The 21,234-nt window shown below is 49.0% G+C and overlaps 7 protein-coding genes across 7 annotated transcripts; 4 read left to right on the top strand and 3 right to left on the bottom strand.

The window, feature by feature from the left end:
• Nucleotides 1-386: 386 nt before the first annotated feature.
• On the top strand, nt 387-4,059 carry K444DRAFT_594718 (HET-domain-containing protein). The gene is made up of 3 exons (XM_024878370.1): nt 387-734; nt 779-1,272; nt 1,319-4,059. Exons 1-3 carry the CDS (start codon nt 450-452, stop codon nt 3,714-3,716), a joined length of 3,177 nt encoding a protein of 1,058 aa, XP_024733197.1. The 5' UTR covers nt 387-449; the 3' UTR covers nt 3,717-4,059.
• Nucleotides 4,060-4,227: 168 nt separating this feature from the next.
• On the top strand, nt 4,228-5,090 carry K444DRAFT_594714 (uncharacterized protein; the record flags this gene model as incomplete). The annotated part of the gene is made up of 2 exons (XM_024878369.1): nt 4,228-4,513; nt 4,590-5,090. Exons 1-2 carry the CDS (start codon nt 4,403-4,405, stop codon nt 5,088-5,090), a joined length of 612 nt encoding a protein of 203 aa, XP_024733196.1. The 5' UTR covers nt 4,228-4,402.
• A 392-nt stretch (nt 5,091-5,482) lies between these two features.
• On the bottom strand, nt 5,483-6,318 carry K444DRAFT_632715 (actin depolymerizing protein; the record flags this gene model as incomplete). The annotated part of the gene is made up of 6 exons (XM_024883514.1): nt 5,483-5,620; nt 5,670-5,718; nt 5,771-5,844; nt 5,899-6,082; nt 6,244-6,254; nt 6,316-6,318. 6 exons carry the CDS (start codon nt 6,316-6,318, stop codon nt 5,483-5,485), a joined length of 459 nt encoding a protein of 152 aa, XP_024733195.1.
• Nucleotides 6,319-6,782: 464 nt separating this feature from the next.
• K444DRAFT_616094 (putative heat shock protein 60) lies at nt 6,783-9,094 on the bottom strand. Its single transcript, XM_024880855.1, has 4 exons — nt 8,860-9,094; nt 8,627-8,768; nt 7,100-8,578; nt 6,783-7,049 (listed from the first exon to the last, which is right to left on the bottom strand). Exons 1-4 carry the CDS (start codon nt 8,971-8,973, stop codon nt 7,021-7,023), a joined length of 1,764 nt encoding a protein of 587 aa, XP_024733194.1. The 5' UTR covers nt 8,974-9,094; the 3' UTR covers nt 6,783-7,020.
• Nucleotides 9,095-11,820: 2,726 nt separating this feature from the next.
• K444DRAFT_632713 (uncharacterized protein) lies at nt 11,821-12,905 on the top strand (the record flags this gene model as incomplete). Its single annotated transcript, XM_024883513.1, has 2 exons — nt 11,821-12,043; nt 12,523-12,905. The coding sequence occupies 2 exons, from the start codon at nt 11,821-11,823 to the stop codon at nt 12,903-12,905; spliced, it is 606 nt and encodes a 201-aa protein (XP_024733193.1).
• Nucleotides 12,906-13,798: 893 nt separating this feature from the next.
• K444DRAFT_58560 (uncharacterized protein) lies at nt 13,799-14,745 on the top strand. Its single transcript, XM_024877934.1, has one exon. It carries the CDS (start codon nt 14,116-14,118, stop codon nt 14,629-14,631), a length of 516 nt encoding a protein of 171 aa, XP_024733192.1. The 5' UTR covers nt 13,799-14,115; the 3' UTR covers nt 14,632-14,745.
• A 712-nt stretch (nt 14,746-15,457) lies between these two features.
• K444DRAFT_58582 (uncharacterized protein) lies at nt 15,458-17,153 on the bottom strand. Its single transcript, XM_024877945.1, has one exon. It carries the CDS (start codon nt 16,922-16,924, stop codon nt 15,668-15,670), a length of 1,257 nt encoding a protein of 418 aa, XP_024733191.1. The 5' UTR covers nt 16,925-17,153; the 3' UTR covers nt 15,458-15,667.
• Nucleotides 17,154-21,234: the final 4,081 nt, after the last annotated feature.

The raw sequence follows: 21,234 nt of genomic DNA, 5'->3' as shown, positions 1-21,234 counted from the left end.
CCATGCTCTCTCGCGCATTTTCAATGGATTTAGTCTTCTTGTAATCGAGATGATTGTTATGGGCCATCTGTAATCGTATGCTCTTTGAAAGCTCGTTAGAATTGTCCGCGAATTCGGTATAGTGATTTCTCTTTACAGGCATGTTGAGGGGCTAAAAAAGCTTCAGAAAACAGTTGATTTGATAGTAAAATATTATGTGGATGTTGAATTATGATTTTTGGAAAGCAGCGATTTTGGGCGGTTGAGTGGTTTGGGCAGTTGGCCAGTGAACTCTTCTAGCGCCTTCGGCTTTTCAGCCAGTCAGAACGCTGTGGCTTGACCGTGGCGTTCTCATCCGAGAGCCCAACGTGCAGCCTTGCCTTCTCATCTCTTTCATTCCTTTCTTTCTCGGCCTTCATCTTGAGCCTCAATCTGTCCACGAGAACGGGGACAGCTGGCACGCAGGCAAGATGCCGATGACCACACCCATCGACATGTCCACGGCTAGACGAAATGGGACGCTTCTGAAGGAGAGTTTTACTCTCTCCCACGTGGCAGGTGACCCGGTTCACTCAAAGACTCAACGCCGAGTAGTTCTTCCCAGCAACAGTCCTTCATCCGCTTTTGCCTCTAGGGAGAAGCGGCGGCAGACTACTTCGCTATCCCCTGAGCCCACCGAAAGTGTGAATAAGGAGCCCAAGAGGCGGAGATTAAATGAACAGAGCTGTTCATACTGCCGCAAAGACAAGGAAAAGGTATTGAAATTCATCTCGAATTTTGAACTTGCTGACTATCCAAGTGTTCGCCGTTAGAACGCAGCTGGCCAGACGTAAAGTGCGACCGTTGTATTGAAAAGAGCTTGTCTTGTTCAGAACCGCAAACCAACCCCAGTAAACTGAACGGGCCTAAAGACAGACCGCATGGGGTTGGCAGTCGCCCAGGCACCCCGAGTGATGATTCGGGTTTCGATGATGATGCGTCCCAAACTGTACACCCTCTTGCGCCAGTCAAGCGCCTAACCGAGGCTCAAAAACCATACCCAACCCCCTCGAACTCTATCAGCAGCCTCGATGCGCCAGTGAAATCAGCTTCGATTACCGATAATTCTTCCGCAGCTTGGGTTTCTCAATCAGTCGATAATAGTTCCAGAAAATCCCTTCCTGATGTCGTCACCCCTGTAGGTCAAGATTCGTCTCGTCATTCATTTGTACGGCCATCAGCGGATGGGGTGGATCGCCCTGAACTGGTATGCCCCGTATGCCAGAAACCTGTCAAAACTCAATCCGAATTGAAGTAAGTTGTACACACACCCAAACAAACTCAAGCTTACATTACATAGAAAGCATGACCTTCGACATAGGAAACCATTCATTTGTCGGTTCCCTGGATGTCCCCGCACAGAAGGATTCAGTACAACCAACGATCTCGACAGGCATATGAGGTCAAAGCATCAATCTGGTGCTTTGGCTACAGCACCAGCGAAATTATATCGTTGTCTCGTTTCAGGTTGCAAATCGAGTGAGAAAGTCTGGCCTCGAGGGGACAACTTTCGAAGTCATCTTAAACGCGTACACGGCCATACAATTTTTTCGGATGAAGAGTTCGAGAAGTTGGTCCATCGGGGAGAGTTCACCCCTGATCCTGCCACGTTTGCGAGGAGCGATTCGATCAGATCAGCGCAAGAAGACTCTCAGGAGTCGGAACCTCCCGAAACGTTCTTCCCCGATAGCCGGCGCAAAGAAAGCCCTGCCCCTTTGACTGCAGCGCAGGTGTTGGTAAAACCTAGCCTGGACCTAAACGTCAGCAAGAAGGGTAGTTCAAATAACGCTCATGTTCCCAAACGACCCCGCCCTACAGGTGTGACTACTGAAACAGAATGGAAAAAACCCGACCAAGCTTCTGCGATTCTCCCCCAAATGGTTGAAAGGCTTATGGCCCGAAATGAGTACAGTTACAAAGCTCTTCTTGAAGACGAGACCAGAATGCTTGTTCTCTTACCCGGGGAAAAGGATGAGATCATTCAATGCCGACTATTACCATTATCTACCAAAACTCCAAAGGTCTCCTATGAAGCCTTGTCATATTGCTGGGGAGATATTAGAACGTCAAAGGAGATCCGCATCCAATGCTTGAAAACACAAGGCCCCAAGCGTTCTCTCAAAGACTTTGTAAGAGCGAAGCGTTTCATCCCAGCCAATCTGCACTCTGCACTGCTGCACCTACGAGATTCTTCATTCCCGATCTACCTTTGGGTGGACAATCTTTGCATCAATATGAATGATAGTCGAGAACGGGCACATCAAGTCTCGAAGATGGGACAAATTTATCAACAAGCCAACAACGTCTGCGTTTGGCTTGGAGAAAGCGACGACTCGAGTAAATTGGCTTTGGAATTCATTCCACGAATCTTGAACTTGTCATCACTTGATAATGAAGTCCGCGATGGATCAAAACTGGATTCGTGGAGGGCTTTGAGGGATCTTATGTCACGCAAATGGTTCAGCCGCCGTTGGGTCATTCAAGAAATTGCATTTGCCAAGAACTCTACAATACACTGTGGTGACGATATTATTCATTGGGCCGATTTTGCCGATGCAGTTGGTTTATTCGTCTCACGAATGAATGAAATCAAACTTCCCGATCAGCAGCGGAGTGGTGGGTATCCAGCGGCTGGATGGTCCAGGTTTGCCGAGAGAATTGTGGAGTATAATCAGAGCCTAATCCAGAGATCTGACAACGGCGGACAGTTTGAACCAACTTTCGATTTGGAAACGCTTCTATGGACATTCAAAGACTTTGATTGCACAGAAGCACGAGATCGCGTCAACTCATTGCTCGCTTTGGCAAGAGATGTCCCTCCTCTTGAATATAATAATGCGGGCTCTATTTCATCTTTGGACTACGAAGCAGACATCACGGACGTGATTCAACGTTGCGTAATGCATTGCGTTAATGTCAGCAAGTCACTGGACATCATTTGCAGGCCTTGGGCCCCTATAGTCTCTAGAGTCCTCCCGAGCTGGATCGCCACCGTAGCGGGTTCTGCCTTCGGCGTGCTTGGAGATGGTTCATTTGGCCGCAAAAACGGAGACAGTCTGGTTGGCTCCCCCAACCGCGAGACTTACAATGCTTCCGCTGGACGATCGCTTGTGGATCATGATTTCAACCAGGGTATTCTGCTTGTCCGCGGCCTTAACGTGGACACCATAGGCGCGTGCCTGCCTCGAGCTAGCGGTGGAATAGTATGGAGAGAAGCTCTCCACATGGCGGGCTGGAACGAACAATCCGACAAATTCTACTCCGTTCCAGAGAAGCTTTGGCGGACGTTAGTTGCAGACAGGTCGCCGGACGGATCTCCCCCGAAGAGTTGGTACCGGCGGGCGTGCCTCTACACTCTTGCCCAGACCTCCTCATCTGGAGTTCTCGATACCTCTGTTTTGATCAAGTCTGGGGGACCTTCGATAATGGTTGAGTTCTTGGAAAGGGTACAGAGCGTGGTATGGAATCGCAAGTTCTTCACAACGAGCACTGGAAAGTTTTTTGGACTTGGGCCAGATGGATTGCAGAATGGCGATGTCATCGCTGTGTTGTATGGTTGCAGCGTTCCCGTTGTTCTGAGGGCCGCGGACCACAAGATGCATTACAAGCTGGTGGGAGAATGCTATATCCATGGGCTCATGGATGGACAGGCCGTCACAGACCCGAATCTTCGGGATGAATTATTTCATTTGGTTTGAAAAATACGTTGGTCAATATATTGCAACTAGAAATTAGTTAGCATTTGAGACAGCTGCTTTGGCAGAGCAGTACATGGCTGGATGGGCGCAATCGTTACATCAATATACCATAGCCTCCTTATATAGTCTCTTATATATTTCACAAACAGGAACGGAATCAAGGAGCAAGATGGACAGGAAGTTTACCCTCAAGTTCGATATTCAGAGTAGCAACCATCACCTTCACGTGTTTCTGGAGCACAACAAGATGCACTCCTCGAGGATTCAGTTGACCGCCTCAATGGAATGACTGACCAGTACTGAAATGGAATGAATGACCAGTACTGAAAAGCAAGAGTATCACATTTCTGTTTGATAATAATGCTTGAGAGTTGTCTCGGCCTGTCGATTTTTAGGACCGCTCGTGCTCTACGAGCATAGTTTATGCGACAATGGAGACTATTTAAATCGTAATAGATTGCTATACGCTGCTCTCTAAAAAATTCATCTAGATTTAGAAAAATTGTTCTGTGTTTCCATTTGATGTTGAGACAAGGACAAGCTACATCATCGTCTCGCTACAGTAAAGCAGCACCACATTTCAAGCTTTACATCTCCCGCACTACTTGTCCTGCTTCAATGGTCTTACCCTCCCCACCTCCCGTCCCTTCCACCTCAACTATCTCGCCCCAAGGGAAACAGCCAAAATGACGGAGCTATCCTTCGCAAAATCTTTCCTCACGACCCTCGACGCAAAGCCTAGCAAGATCTCCGCCGAGCATGTCGAAGACCCCAAAACCTACCCTGCTCGCGGGGCTGTACGTACCTCATTTCCTTCCCTCCTTCCATGCCCCTTTCCCTATCCTCCCACCAAACTAATAAGCATCCGAACAGTACATCCTCCCCAAAGCCTCCCTCCCCCTCTCCAAAAAGATCCGCCTCACACCAGGCACCGAACCCTCCCTCTCCGTCACCCTGAAATCCCTGCGTAACCCGCCTCTTGACATCACGTTTCCCTCGCTACCTTTATCAACCTCGATCCTCTCTCTCAAAGAATCGATTTCGGAGCAGAGCGCGATACCAGTAAGTAAGTTGAGGTTATTGTGGAATAAGAAGCCGGTGGGTGATAGTAAGACTCTCAAAGATGTGGTTGGTGACGAGGGGGCGAAGGGAGGGAAGGTCGAGCTTGGGGTTATGGTTATTGGTGGTGCAGGGGCGGTGAAAAGGGATGGGGAAGAGGTAGAGCCGGTTGTTGTTGGGCATGGCGCAGAGACACTGAGGGGTGAGGAGTTTTGGACTGATCTGAGGGGCTTTTTGGTGGCCAGGCTGAAGGATGAGAAGGAGGGCGAGAGGATATGGGGGGTTTTCAGGAAAGCTGTGGAGGCGGAGAAGTGAGGTGTTGATACCGCATGTGATACGGTCAGAGAGCTTTGGGCATTGAGCATGGCGTTTGGAAGGAAAATACACATGATACACCGCACATAGAGCCTCATTGGATGATTGGTAGAAGAATGGAAGGTCAAGAACATGCTTTTGATGTCTCCATATCTGTTGTCTCGTACGGCTATGAACTTGACTATTCTCTCTTTCTCCTCGCTCCAAAAGAGAAAGCTCGACTGATAATCAATCGCCCAACTATGCATATCATCGCAGGCAAATGAACGCAACTGCACCAATGAAACACCGCCCTCCTCCAAACCGCTCCCTTCTTTCCTTTCCCGTGCCTTCCCTTCCCTCCCCTCCGCCTTTCATATCAAGAATCTGTGTGTGCGCAAGAAGTAGAGTGTTTATGCCCCTCCCTTACTGACCTTCTTGAGCACGGATTCATACTCGATATCTTCTTCGTCGTTTGCTTGGAATTCGGTGGCGATTCCATTCAAGGCGCGCTTGAGAGCATCTTTCGAGGAGGCGTACACCATTTTGGGCTGAAACCGTTAGCATAGAGCTGGAGCCTGAGATTTCAAGGATACGAACCTGGATTCCAGCATCATCTGGAGACCACGCAATGAAGGTAATCTTGCTTCTGTAGACGTTATCAGCTCCGTTTATCCAACTCGATTCCGGGGTCAAATTACCTCGAACCCTCGCCGTTAGACAGTTCATAGGCAAAGTCATAGACAGCGTATCTTGGACCCTTGCCAATTTTCCCCTGTTTCATGTGTCAACAGCCACCCGCAAACTTTGGAGCTTGCCAGAGACATACAGTCTTGCTCTTGGACTGTGCGCTCAATAACTTCTTACGGAAGACCTCCCAGTCACCGTCTTCGCTCGTCTCCTCGATGACGATTTCCTTGTAGTCATCTGAGAGCTGGTAGATGATGAACTTGAGCTTCTTGTTGAGCTTCAGCTCGTTGAACTTGCTGATGCAGTCCGGCGAAACCGAGACACTATTTCCAAATACTCGTCAGTCTATGTCTGTCTATCTCTTCATTTAGGCTACGTTGTGGATGGAGGGCTCGCAGAGTCGAAGGCATCAGCACGAGGGCGGTTGCAGGCAATTTGGGTTTCTCGAGGACTGTGAATGGAGGGGTGAAATGGTGGAACTGACCCTGATTGAGACTGGAAGGTAGCACATGTTAGCACCTGGTAACGTGGTACTCGAAGGCCTGGAGATACTGACCATGATGCCGTTCACTTTTGTGTGACAATCAGTGCTGATTCAATGAGTCTGCCAACAACGTTGTCAGCGGGATTAGGCGCAAGAGATCAATGAATTGTAGTATTCTTGGAGGCAAGGCGGCAAAAGACGTACAGAAACTTGAGCTAGAATCGTTCGTAGGAAATGGGGTCTGATTTCGAGGATTGGGGCAGAGAAATGGCGGTGGGATGTTTATCGTAAGTATTTGTTGCTGGTGGTTGCTTTGCGAACGCCTTGAATTGGTGGGGTGGTTTTGGTCACGTGTTGGCTAGCTCAAACGTGGAGAACGTCAGCGCTTCTAAGCCTTCACCAGGCAGAAGATTTATGGGAAATTTATTGATAGATCTGTGAGATGCCTAAGAATTCATATGGTTGCCTTGAAATGACCCTAATATAGACATTTCAGTATGCGGAAGTTCGAGAACACAGTGGCAAGAGACACGCATTGTGTATTTGACAGTTTGAATTGTTTTTGGCTCATTAATTTACATGATCTTCCTTCCACTACTTAAAAACACCAAATCGCTCCGTAATGCCAAATATAAGACAAAGTACAAAGAGGATTGAGTGGGGTGAGTGTTGTACAACATTTAAAACAGCCCTCATACTATCATTCCAGACGCCCGACGGCATCTGTGAAGAGCTTGGCCGTGACGGGGTTTTTCTACATCGTCGCCGTTAACTTTTTCACATCATTCCACCCATGCCACCCATTCCTGGAAGTTGTCAGTAAGCTGATAACAACAGGAAAAAGAGAGTTACTAACCGCCCATGCCTCCCATGCCACCGCCTGGTGGGCCCTTCTCCTCTGGTGCCTCAACAATAGCAACCTCAGTCGTGCCAAGTAATGAGGCAACACCGCTAGCATCTACCAATGCAGTTCGGACAACTTTGAATGGATCAACGATACCGGCAGCGATCATGTCAACGTACTCTCCCTTGGCGCTATCATAACCCTTGTTGAAGTCGGACCCAAATTCATCCATAAGCTTGCCGACAACGACTGAGCCCTCCATACCAGCGTTCTCAACAATCATGCGTGCAGGCTTGGTTATGGCACTCTTGATGATGCTAACACCAAGCTGTTGGTCGAAGTTGGTTGGCTTAACACCGGCAAGAGCTTGGCTGGCTGCCTTGAGAAGAGCAGTTCCACCACCTGGGAGAATACCCTCCTCAACTGCAGCACGGGTGGCGTTGAGAGCATCAACAAAACGATCCTTCTTCTCACCAACCTCGACTTCTGAAGATCCACCGACCTTGATGACTGCAACACCGCCAGAGAGCTTGGCAAGACGCTCTTGGAGCTTCTCTTTCTCGTAGTCGGAGGTTGTAGGGTCGGTCATGACGCCCCGGATTTGCTCGCATCGTTGACTGATAGCATCCTTGCTTCCGTCACCATTCAAAATGATCGTATCCTCTTTTGTGATGGTGATGGATCCAGTAGATCCGAACATATCTGGGGTAGCCTTCTCAAGCTTGATGTCGAGCTCGTCAGTGAAGACAGTGGCGTTGGTAAGAACACCTAGATCACCAAGGATAGACTTGCGGTTCTCACCAAAACCTGGTGCCTTAACAGCAGCGACTTGAAGTTGGCCACGGAGCTTGTTCAAGATGCAGACCGCGAGAGCCTCTCCATCAATATCCTCAGCAATGATGACCAAAGGTCTGCGGAGCTGGGTAGAGGCTTCGAGAGCTGGGATAATGTCCTGGACAGCTGAAATCTTCTTCTCGGAGAGCAGGATCAACGGCTTCTCAAATTCGACCTTTTGTGACTTGGTATCGGTGATGAAGTATGGGGAGACGAATCCGCGGTCAAATCGCATACCCTCAGTAACATCGAGCTCGTCTTCCATGGTCTTTCCCTCCTTCACCGTGATCACACCCTCCTTTCCGACTTTCTCCATCGCACTGGCAATCAGCTTACCAATGTGCGTATCGCCGTTCGCACTGATGGTTGCGACCTGGGCAATCTCCTCGCTGGTGGTAATATCACGTTTATTCTTTTGTAGGAACTCGACGACAGCCTCAACAGCAGCTTGGGTCCCGCGGCGGAGGTCCATAGGGTTGCACCCTGCGGCAACGTTCTTGACGGTCTCGGAGAAGATGGCTCGGGCGAGGACAGTAGCGGTTGTGGTTCCATCACCTGCGGTCTCGTTTGTCTTTGACGCTACATCTTGGATGAGTCGGGCACCGAGGTTTTCGAATTTGTCCTTGAGGGTAATGGCTCTGGCAACAGTCACACCATCTGGAGATCATTAGCTGGAGTAAAGATGAATAGGGGGTGGGAACTAACCCTTTGTAATCTTCGGTGAGCCGTAACTTGACTCAATCAAAACATTCCGTCCCTTTGGTCCTAAGGTTGTAGCTACCGCCTTTGCCAGAGTCTCAACACCAGCCAGGAGAGCTGCTCGTCCTTCCACACCGAATTTGAGCTCCTGTGATCATGCCATACCCGTTAGCCTCTATTTCTCATCATTTCTCGCAAACACTTCCCCAATACATGTAGATTCCTCAAGTATTGCATACCTTGTGTGCGAATCGCAGCTGCTGAGCATTGAAGCCAGCAGAGGCGATAGGACGGAGCTTCGATGTTGACGATCGGCCGAGGGTCGACGCTCTGGAAGTCAATGCACGCTGCATTTTGGAAAGATTCAATGAATGACGCTTGGAGGAAGGTACAAGTACAAAAGTATGGGGAGACCTGGAGAGATCTGACCGAGTAGTATGAGTTATGGAGTGAGAGAATTGGGATCAAAACAGAATGGCTCGAGTGCTCCAGAAAAAAATTCCCAGCATCGAACCTCGCAGAATTTCTAGCGTGCATTTCGGGCCGACATTTCCCCGCCGACCAACCTCATCTCATCGTGATGCTTCACTCTAGGTAGCAATGATATCATTGATACATTTTGCTCCTCCTAAGGATACTCTTACTAGTGCAATACTTCACTGGGTTACCCTATATCAAAGGCCCTGGAATGCATCCTGTCGGCGCTAGAATCAGATTTTGTGAACTGTCGTGTGAGTCGAATCCCTTTGATCGCCACCCATCAGCGCATTTCCAACCCAGAGAAGTTATTGAAATTGTAGTGCAAATAGGAAGAATTCGATACTATCTATTAGCTGTATCAGATAGGGAAGCTTCCTTTGTGCTAGAATACCTTTACAACAAAATGAAGCGGGACTGTTGCCCCGTTGACTGTCGAAGTGTCTCCCTTTCCTGGCCATTGAAGCATCAACTTTTTAGAGACAAAGACAAAACTTGATGTACCCTAGATGGGATTGATGTGGATGATAATACGTCTCCCTGCCCATGGTGGTTAGCCCCCCAGTCCTGCATTTCTCTCTTCTGCGGTTGCCTGCGCATGTTCCTGCTCCACTCTCAATCAGAGTCTCCTAGACACAATTCTTTGGAGCAACAAGATTGAACAGGGTAGGAAGTGTAAAGTTGCTGTCATGGCTCAATCGATAAGCTCTAAATGGAGGGAAGTAAACTATTCGTCGTGGTCAGCATAATTGCGCAGCCGCTCGACAACTGTTTTCCATAGCAAAGTCTGCATCATATCGAGTAGTTAAGTCACTTGCCTGTACTCACCATGTCTGCGTAGAACTCACCCAGTCATTTGACGTTCCGAATCCAATCTCTTTAGAGCGTAGTAAGACCTGTACTTTGCTCTTGCCACGAACTAAGAAACTGTTTGCAACGCAACGGCAGTTTCGACACATCCATGGAAATGCCAAGCCGCCTAATAGGATTTTATGACTTGCTTAGTCGTTGAACTTGTTGAAGAGCTAAAAAGCGTCGAGGACGTCTGACCGGGAAGGGTTTAGCTCCGTTTGCGAATTTTGCTTCCTTCTGTCCACCTCCTCCTACGACAAATCCAATCAATACACCACTCAAAAATTTCCTCACCACCCCCATCATGCATCATTCCATCTCCAATTGCATCTAGATGTTCCTTTAGTGTCTGATACTATTCCCTGGAGTGTCTAGAAGCAGTGCGTCTTTGTGTAAGTGGATTAATTAGAGAGAGTCTTGAAGTGGCCAAAATAGGCTGACCTTCTCGCAGGTGCCACAATACAGCTTTCGTTTCCCCACATTACCCAGTACATTGAATCTACCTGCTAGAGGGCCTTCAGAGCATTCTAGTGCTGTTGGATAGGAGTTGGGAGCAGATCTCTTCTCAAATAGTAAGTCAAAGCGCCTCCCTTGCCTTCCCAGCAGTACGACTCACTACTTCAGATCTGCTTTCCCATTGTCTGCGATGCATTACGAACACTCGAAAAGGCCTAAAAGCAAGCAATTGAGAATATGGACACGCAGTTGAGAGCTGAACCATTTGTACTCAGGGTCAGTTCTGTTTGGAGGCCGCGATGCAGGTAATACCATCTCCACAACAGTACGAAAAGCCTCCGGGGCGTCTTTTAACACTGCCTTGACAAAATTAAGACACTCCTTTCATCGAATCCGACTCCCGAACAGCTTCCACCGCTTCCTTGATTCCCATTTGGTAAGTGCCACGTTCTTCCCGTGTGATCTTGGCAAAACCGCTTCACCACGGTCTTTGCCTTTCGACTGTTCTCCCTTCGGCTTCAGGTACTTCCTTGAAGGTTTGGGGGTGCCATATACTGCTCACAATCGATGGTGATGCTGATGACCAGCCTTTTTGACTTGCCTTTAGGGCAGTTCCAAAACTCGCTCCAAGAGCGACAATTCTTCCACAGCGCTTTACATTGCAAGAGCTTCGGAGTACGGAGAGTAGTGAGAACTGTCGTACAATGTAATTATCTATAGACTGATCGATTTGCAGATGTTGTGCCTCAGATCAACGGTAAAGATCGAGGTCTCAACCCGGACATCCCCAAATCGTATCTCACCACCTCATTGTTGACGCGTCCTAGCCGTTGAAGTTATTAAGTAGACTCGATCTTTCCAACTACGAAGTATCGTCATCCAATTACTTGTACTAGGTACTCCTCTCTGCTCAGCTACTCGAGACTTCTCTCTGAATGTGCTTTCGAAGAAGCGGAACACATCGATTTACCCACACAACTAATAACCCCCACAACCGAACACAAATCCTCGAAGACTGAAGCAAGCTCCATCGATCGCACCCGTGTTGAGAAGCAGGAGAGTAGCACAGGACATTTCGCTAAAATGCCCTCAAGAAGCAAACTGAAATTCATTGGTAAGTCTGGGCCTCGGCCCGGCAAAGTTCTTCCATCTATGCCGCTTCAAAAAGACATTTGCTAATACTTCGCGTGTATCTCTCCCAACCGTGTACGTCAGAAATATACGAAGGCTCCTGGGCCATGTGGATTCAAGGTTTTCATCGCAGTCCGGTTTGGCGAGCGCCGATTCATCAATCATCCATGTTTGAGGTCCTTCGGCCCTAGATATTCCTTGACTCTATTCACTGACTTCCCTCTGAAGATCAGACAAAAATATATAGAACCATACAGTTGGTAGACCAGAGTGGGTTATCATCAATGCCATCGACAACGGCAGCGGTAGTTGGGTCTCCCAGAATACGCCGACTCCAACTGTCTAAGGGAAAGGCCATCGCAGCCGGACAGAGACGTCATGCTCAGAGCGATGATCTCCGCCCATCAGCGTGTTTAGGAGCAATGTTGGTTTGCCTAATGTCAAGTCCCGGCAGTGGATCTGACGCGAAGTGCAGGACCTGGTGCTTTTTATTATTCTCCTCCCAACGTAAGTTGAAAAACTACCAATTACCAAGGAACCTTCTTATTGACGAATCTGTAGCCACTGCTGAGTAATTCGGCTCTGATATCACCACTACTATGGTGGATGTCTTGGGCATCCCGCTCGCTTCAGGTTCTCTCACTGTCACCGAAACCTATTCCATCCCACTGTTAATCGACCCTTGTCACAACCTCCTCCCCGGCCAATCTGTTCCTTGGGACTCTTTCTGCAACGGATGTGAACTTCGTGGAGGCCGGCCGAACCCCACTTGAACGGTGTCCCGCATCCAAGCCAGTCAGCTAGAACTACAAGTACTAAACTAAAACATCGTCTACGCAAAGGAATTGGCACTGATATCGTGGCATTAACAACGTGGCACGACTAAGACATATTTGTGCCGAAAGCCAGAGATCACCCCGAATGAGCCAGATTTCAAATTTGATCTATTGACGCTTCACGTGCCGTTACTGAGCCAAATTTTGCAGGCAAGACCGCCGGAGATTCAAGTCTGACGGAAAATGAAAATCACTACACCACTGCTCTTTGCGACTTTATCAGTATCAAGCGAACTGAGTGGAAGACTGACCAGAGGCTTGCAAGTCACCTTTACCTCTTTCGGAAGATCCAAAGAGTCATTCATCGAGATCAAGAGTTCCAGAAAGACATCCAGAGCGCTGACTTCACCAAAACGAAGCTTTCCGTGATCAATGAGGACCGCTCCTTGTGGGAGATCGAGTCTCTCTGCCGTCAACAAGGTCTGAGATCTAGTAGACCAGAAAACCGCGAGTGGCGAAGGGAAGTGCTGAGAAGAGGGAGAACAGATGATGAGATGCCGGCCTTCACGAATGGCGAGCCTCAACGAGTTTGAAAGAGTGCCCCATCGTTGATATATAAAGGATCTCGATCAAGGCCACTTCTCAAACAACGACTTTTCCATCTACTGCTTCGCTCAACTCAAGCAGCATAGCAACAAGATACCTATAGAGTACCGAGGCCCCGTTGGTATTCTCAGTTTCAGACCATGGCTGGAACTCTTCCCTGCCATATGGAGAAGGCAAGGAAGAACTTCAATCCGAGATGAATTCAGGATCGTCATTGGACTTAACGCGAATTGAGAAGTTGGATCAGCTTCCGGACCTCCAATGCTTCTACGCGTCACCCTGAGCCTTAGCAACAACAATCAAGAAGTCGTCTGAGAGACCAACAGCAATGTTTCCAAACGTCACCTTGAGTTTCGGCAAAAACAACCCAGTCTACTGAGAGACGAGCAGCAATGCTTCCACACGTCACACCAAGCCTTTGCAAATACAACCAGGAGTCGATTGAGACGCACAAAACAGACAAATATACCATTCCCCTCACGCCTCAATTCCCAAGCTGGACCCGCTTTCACTCCTGCTTGATGCTTTTATGCACTCATTGGTGTAAACGATACTACCAGTGATGAAAGGCGAATTGCAAATTCGATAATGGCGAACAGCACACTGGACGAAAGATGAATTACGATGCGAGGCCAGCAGCAACAAAAAAAAATGAGATGAAAAGCGATTCGCAATGAAAGTTGGCATGTAACGGAAAGAGAATTGAGATGAAAAGCACATGCAACATCTGAAACTTCTCACTTATCGTCAAAGACCTCGCGAACAGATTCTCAAACGTTTGAGAACCGCCCGTCCAGTCCTGCATTCTCTGAAACTATCTTTAGCTTGATGGATAGTGTGCAGCCTTGAGATAGGAAGTTTGAACAACCTTTGATGAGCAGTGAGCGCCTCCTCTTCATCTTAGAAGCAGCAAACAAACTCAACGTCTTTTACCATTCGACTGCTTGACTTGAGTCACCCTTCGTGGAAATCATTTTCAAAAAGAGTTGGGGCTGCCTGCTGCATTGGCCAAGCACAACACCAGGCCAGCACTTGCCTGGCTTGAGTCATTGATCACACACTTCCACAAAAACGGCTTCATCCGGTCCCTCAAACAAATCTGTTGTCTTTCTACAAAATCGAAGAAAAGATTTGAGTTGACGCTCCAAGCCAAGTAGCCTGTGCAGCTTTTCTTGTGGCAGGCGAGAACTTGGTTAAATGGGAGGCAGCCATGACTGGGCTCTCCTCACTGGTAAAGGCTGCCGATACACATCCAAGAAAGCGCAACTCATCCAGTTGGTCAAACATGAACCTGAGTTCAGTTCTTCGATTCGAAACCTTGGGTCTTTAAGTTGGGCTGCATGGACCTATTTTACACACGCATTCAGTATTGGAGTTGCAAGAATTGATGGTGGAGGGAAAGTGCGAACCCACCCCCCTTTCTATGCCGAGAATCACAATCACGCCTTCTCAACAACAGCAACATCGAAACCGACAATCACAAATTGTAAACAGAAACACATCGTCACAGAAGAAACTTCCTCAGCTTTTGCGGTCTCATCAAAGAGCCCAGCTTCGAATTATTCGACCACGGCATTACCACAGCAACATCGAAACGGGCAACCACACATCGGAATTAGAAACATACCATCGCAGAAGAGATTGATGACCTCTACAAATGGATCGGCTCCAACTTACTTGATCACGGCATCAACGCGATTCGCATCGCGCTAGGCCTTCATCGAAGACTTTTTTTTTTAGTGATGTTTTGTTGTGGTTTCTACTGTACATTTTGCATGGCCCTCCGTTGGCGTCTTCGAAATGCCCACTTCCCGACGCTCACGAACAAACTACGACCAATCAAGAACGACCAATCCAGTCCTCCGGTCCAGCCCTGACCAGACAGACGAATATTTGCGATGAGGATCCTTAAAGATACCAACATCCCTGCATTGGAGATCCTACCGAATGCCGAGCCACATCCGATGAAGCATATGCTGAGAAAGTGCGCAGCCTTTTGCGGAGAAGAGACGGGATCCAAATATCGATGTTTGGCTGCACCACCTCGTGTTTGAGAGGCGTTCTATTGTGAAGGAAATTTTGCGTTGAGGGAAGCCGAATTCATATCCGTTATTATTTTGTTGAAAGGGGGCAACGAGGAGGCTGAGCACCCAAGTTGAAAGAAGCGAAATTTGTGCAAGGTGTGATACCGGTGCCTCGGCCAGATCAGCAAGATTCGTTATCGAAAGGACGACGTCGAAGATGTGATAGTAGACCAAGGACGACCACAACCAGGGATCCAAGATCAGAAAAAGTTGGTTGAAAAGGACAATCAAGAAGTGAAAAGTCATTGAAAGACAAAACGTCGTTCGAATGGCGGCTTGGTTACTGGCAGATCCGCAACTGCCGGAATGCAGGTGAAGAGATTATTGGTAATAGGGATTACGGAAAGGATCGTCATAACCATAATCGTGGTAGGCGAGAGGGCTGGCAAGGCCAGGTGGGGCATTTTCGTCCTGCTCATCGTAGTAGCCGCCGTGATCAGGCTGTGGGGTCAAATTTCCAGCCAATCCCAACATACCAGAATGCTGTTCTTCGTCCTCGTAGACGCCTAAATCGTTCTCAGGCTGGTGGTAGGTCATGCCAGTGTGCTGGGAAGCTACCTGAGCCTGGTCTTCATGATCGAAACGACCGTTCATGTGGTAATCATCTTGCTGAGGCGAAGCAAATCGATTTGTGGACATGTAGCCAGAAGCTTGCTACACTCACATTAACCAAGGTCAAAGCTACCAGAGAAGTTAGAACTTACGGAGTACGATGATGCTGCAGCAGGGAATTGATTCCAAGGGTTTTGTCGGTCCATGCCATATCGCTGCAAACCACCAAACACATCATCTTCAGAGCCAGGTTCAAAGCCGTTGTTCTGGCGGGAGTCGAAGTACTGTTGTAATGTGCCGTGCTCATTGATGCCGCCGTATTCAACAGCGCCCTGCTGGGCCTCCATGTGGTCTTCATCTTCGACTTCACCATCCTTCTCCTCATATTCATCAAACTCGGGGCTGGATCCGAAGTCCTTTCGCAGGTCGGGATCGGATGCATCATCATCCTCAGCATCGCTTTCCTCAGCACCATCTTCCTCAGCATCGCCTTCCTCGGCATCGCATTCCTCAGCATCATCGTCCTCGACATCGCCGTTTTGGTTCTCGGGAGCTGGGCTGCCAGAGTGGCCGGGAGGGAAACTTGCCAATTTATCAGGGGATATGGAAAGCTTGATGGGCAAGGAGGACGTCTCGTTGGATGTTACTTCATCCGTTGAGCCAAACTGCATCACTGCATAGGTGGTGTGTTCTTCTTCGACCTCATCTCTTGTCTCAACCTTAGAGCGAGATTTCCTAAGAGAGCGCCTAGTCCTAGTCTTCTTTGCGGCTGGGACATATTCTGAGTCCTCGGTCAAGTCAGCTGGATCAGCAACCTCTCCTCGCTCTTCCGCGTCTGACTGGCTTTGTTCCATTCGCTTGCGCTTCTTGTCCTTTGCTCGCTGACGACGTGCCTTGGTCTTCTCGGCAGAGACACTGTCCGCGATTGCCTTGGCGTTTGCCAGATACTCTTCAGGATACTCAACCTTCAACTGTGGCTCATCGCGGCGAGCGCCTGCTGTGCTTCGTCGACCATCTGGTCCACGGCGATACCGACCAGAACCATTGCTGATTCCTGGGTTATCTAGGCTCTTCTTGAGATGTTCAATGTGCTCGTCCCATCTCACAATACGGACCTTTCCTGGCGGGCCATTGGGATCGGCACGAACAAGAGCTCGCACATTCGGATCCATGGGGAGGTATGGCTTAGTCTTGGTCGGTGGGACAATATGGCCTTCAGCGATGAGCTTATATCTCATCTTTTCGATGTATTGGACAGCAGAAGGACCGCTGGATCCAGGTTGAAGGCGGTGGACGATGTGGTCCCATGGGATTGGCACCGATCGTTGGTGGCACTCGTACAAAAGGAACACTAGAAGCTTTTCCATCATACGAGGACCTACCGACGGAGTGTGAGCTTAGAAACCACGGGAGACACGTTTTGATTGGGGGCGGAGCCTCGATCTAGACATTCGAACATCCTGAGTGAAGGAAATAGAACTTACGATGCCAATGGACTAGTGTACGACCGTGGTATCGACCGTTTGGATCATGTTTGCCCATTCCCCGCGATTGTCTCAACAAATATCTCTCCATGTTATTGGCGGAGTGTGGGACCGATGGATGATCTGGGCCAATAACCTCCCCACCGGGAGTCAAGGGTTGCACCTCGACTGGGAACTTGACAAGCGATTTGCGCTTTCGGGGCGTCTTCGGTTCACCGTCTTCCTTCTTGGCATCTCCCTCCTCGCCCTCGTCAGAGTCAGTCTCTTCCTCCCAAGCTACTTCCTCATCGCTATCATAAGCCTCATAGCCATCTTCCTCGTATGGATCAGGCTCGCCAGCCTCGTTTATGTCATTCTCCTCCTTCTCTGGAGGACCTTGCTTGAGGCCGAACAAGAGCTGGCGTGGTGACGAGGCAGTCGCAGAACGTTTGGTGTCTGACTTGCTTGCTGGGGTTGTCTTTGACTTGTGGTCTGATTCCCGAAGGTAGTTAGCACTAGCCTCGTCAAGCTCGATTTTGATTGTTTCGGCACCGGGGTGCTTCTTGGACCAGCTGAATCGAAATTGCTTCTTACTTGATGTTGTTGCCTTGGCGACTTTGTCGGGAGAGACTTTCGCATTGGCAGGCTTGACTGCAGAGGGGGCGGTCTTCTTCGCTGACGATTTTGCCGCCGGAGCAGGCGATTTAGCAGCTTGCTTCTTTCGTGCAGCCATTGCGGACGCTCATGCAGTTTAGCTCGAGACAATGCGTTGCTTGAAGCAACCCAGGAGTTTATCTGTTTGATTGGCAAAATGGTTAGTCGCTGAAGCAGATTGTGGTAGATCGCAAGATGCTCTTGAGAAGCGCAGCTCGGTGATGACAAGGAAGCCGCTGAAAGGTAGTATAGTTGGCAATTGTGTGCAATTGGGAAAGGAATGATGGGGGTTCTTGTGCAGGGAATGGATTGGCACTGCTGTACTGCGCAAGGTGCGAGCGTGTGCAAGTCTTGGTACGAGATCGAGGTGCTTCGGAAAGCGCTTCAACAAGCAACAGAGACTGCTGGGAGTGGGAGATGGAGGTATCTTCGCGACTGAGTCGCGCCGATGTTGAAGTGATTCAGGTTCGATTATGTTTAGGGAGGGGAGACGCGGAGGGGAGGAGTGCGTAGGATTGCTTGAATAGGGGACTCCCTCCTTGGCCCAGAGTCATTTCAGAGACAAGGGTATGAGGTGGCCAGCTGCTGCTGGTATCGGAGGTGAAGGAGTGATTGGAAAGATGTTTGTGATGGTGGAAGGGAGGTAGTGGAAGGATGATGGGAGGAGGGATGATGTAGTGGAGTGGAAGAGATGGGATGATTGTGGTAGAAGAGTCTGCGACAAGATCACCGCAACTTTCAACTTGAAGGTAATCACGTACCTGAAGTCCAAGGTGAGCAATGCCAGAGGGACTCTAGATGCTCGAAGGGGAAGGAACTATGGTGTTGTGGTAGAGAAGGGGAACGAGGTGCGGAGGTGGTTGAAGAGGTTTGGCGTGGAGGTTGAGTTGAAGTTCAAGATCTTGGATTCCACGCAAGGCTGCGTATTTCACCACAACAACCCCGCTTGCAACCACTAGTGCGGGCGAAGAGTCACGAGTCTTTACGCTGATTGGTTTGTTCGAGGTCAAATTCTTCTGAAAAGGCGCAGAAAGATATCCCTTCAGTGCACTTGTGCAGATGAAGCTTGAATCTGGAAATCGGAGAATCACATGCCACTATCGGGTTTCAAAAACGCATTGGACTGCGGGAATGATTGAGTGGCTTAAAACAATGCTAGGGAGACTTTTGGAGCTGTAATCTTTGGAGCACGTAGTGTACTCAAGGCTTCAAACTCGCAGACTATGTTCCTGGAATTCCTAAAAAGGAGTCAGCTTTTACAGATCACCAGCATGAGCAAGATGGTAGATGCTGGACCCGACCGCAATATCACAGGATTCTACGCAGAAGCAGGGAGAACTACGAGCAATGGCATCCGAAAAAGCAGGGGAACATCATTTATTTCAGAACTAGGGGCTATTCTGACCAGTGGCGACATGCCTGATTAGGAAATCCATTATGAACATGGAAGCATGATACTTCGGTCGAAGAGTGGAAAGGCAGTTGAAGACCAACAAATATCCTACAGTCAGCTTAAAGACGACAACGCTGATTTGCCACGACTCTGTCCTCTGTTATATCTCACTTCACTAGTTCAGACGCAGCTTCCTGAACCACCACCCTCCGCGCTTAGCCTCTCTGCCTTCTATGACTGGCGAATATTGTTCAGGGGAATGTTGTGCTGAAGCTTGTTGTGTCGGAGATTGTCGTGCTGAGGCTTGTTCTGTTGGTGATTGACTTGCTTCCTTGTACTCTTTCCCCTCCAGCTTGCTCCGATTGACCTCGTTCCAGACTTCAGACATCGGTACTGGTCGTTCGCGTACTCGGGGCTTTCTTTTTGATGATCTGGCTGGTTTTTGAGAAGCTCCAGCATAGAAGTCCTGGCGCTCTGAGAGGGTCTCGCTTGATCCATTCCATAATTGGTTGAGGGGTGTTGGTGCTACGAGGGTTGCTGGGTCGAGTACTGAGTCGAATCCTGGTTCTGATTCTGAGAGACGTGCTACGAGAAGGTTAACGTTGTGAAAGGTTGACAGGTTGCTATACATACGTCTTCTTGGAGGAGCCTCTTGCCCTGGTTCCCGCATTGTCGTGAGAAGAGGATTCCGCTCCTTCATAAGGGCCTTGAAAGCTGCGAACTGCTCCCTCTGCTCCTTTTGAACGGCCTCTACTTTCTTCCACTTTTCCTCCAGCAGTCTCTTGGCAGTCTCCGGATCAACAGACTGCTTCTCATGGGCTGCCTCTTCTTGACACTGAACTCTCTCATAATCGGCCACCAAAGAGCACTCAGGCTTCTCTTGGTTTCTCTGCTTCTCAGGAAGTGCCCGCTGTACGTCTTGGACCCTATCGAGAACCGGCTGCGAGGTCCCGGTCTCTATCTCGTCTTCGAAAGCGGAGAAAGAAAAGCCGGAGAAGCGGGCTTGAGACGCAGCTTTCAACAAGTCCGCTTTCGTCTCTGCATCTGACTTTTCTGCTGCAGCGCACAGGGTCTCCTTGGCTTTCTTCCTTTGTGCCTCGAGGTAACTTTCGTACAGCTTTGCCTCCCGGGGGTTGGTAGCAAACTTCTGCTTGTGTAGCTCCATCCACTCTACCTCTTGTTTGTCTCGAGCTGCCTTCCAAAGTTTTCTCTCCTTGGATGCTATCTTAGCGTCGATCGCCCATTGAGACTTCCACCATTGCGCCCCGTCATCTTCGGCATCTTTGCCGTCCCACTCGAACTTATTGTCACGCTGTTGGAATAAGCACTCAGCAATCGTTCAAGTTGCTGTGTGAAATTGACACTTACAAATTGATCTGCCCGAACCTCGATGCCGTACTTGGTCTTTGGTAATGTGTACTCAGAGGAGTACGGAGGGTGCGGCAGCGGCTTGTCCATCTTGAACCTAAGTGCTGTCAGCCACTACTTACAAAGACTTGAGTATCTTACTCTTACCAACTGATAGTAGTATGTCTATATTGTTCAAAGGCACATTGGGAGATTGAGGAAAACTGCAGCGGAACTGGGATCTACGCGATCTACTTTCTGGGTTTGAGTCAGCCGGAATCCTGCAACGCGAGATGGAAATGGACTTACAGCTAGAGAGCGAGACGATTTCAAATGTGGGCAACGCTCGATTTCGGATGGAAGAAAGCAAGTGGAAGTGGGATGAAACTATGGCGAAGCTTGGAAGTGAAACTGATATCTACGGGCAACGTGTGGATGTCGGTGGATGTCACGTCGGGTGCTGCAAAGCCGGCTTCGGAGAGAAATGGTTGACTCCCAGGAGGTTAAGGGGGAACTGTCACGTGGTACCCCTGAATTGCTGGAAATCTTCTCAGAAGAGGCAAAATGGCTGCAATACGTTTGATTGTTGAATCTATTGTCTATTCAAAGGATCTAGGAACTGCTGAGTATGTCCAGAGGACGGAAGCAATATGCTTCCTGTTTCTCTCCTGAACGACATGGAGTTTGAAAGAAAGAACTGCATGATTCGGTCCTCTCGAAGAGAGCAACGCCACTATTGCAGCCAGGAAAACATCGCAATCTTTGAGGAAACGCCTCTATCGTCTCGCTCAGTTGTGAAGTATGCGTCCACTCTGACTTCTCT

This window comes from Hyaloscypha bicolor, assembly GCF_002865645.1.
Source record: "Hyaloscypha bicolor E unplaced genomic scaffold K444scaffold_118, whole genome shotgun sequence".
Classification (NCBI taxonomy): Eukaryota; Fungi; Ascomycota; class Leotiomycetes; order Helotiales; family Hyaloscyphaceae; genus Hyaloscypha; species Hyaloscypha bicolor.
Note: the sequence above shows the minus strand (reverse complement) of the source record. Positions and strands in the feature narration are given on the sequence as shown.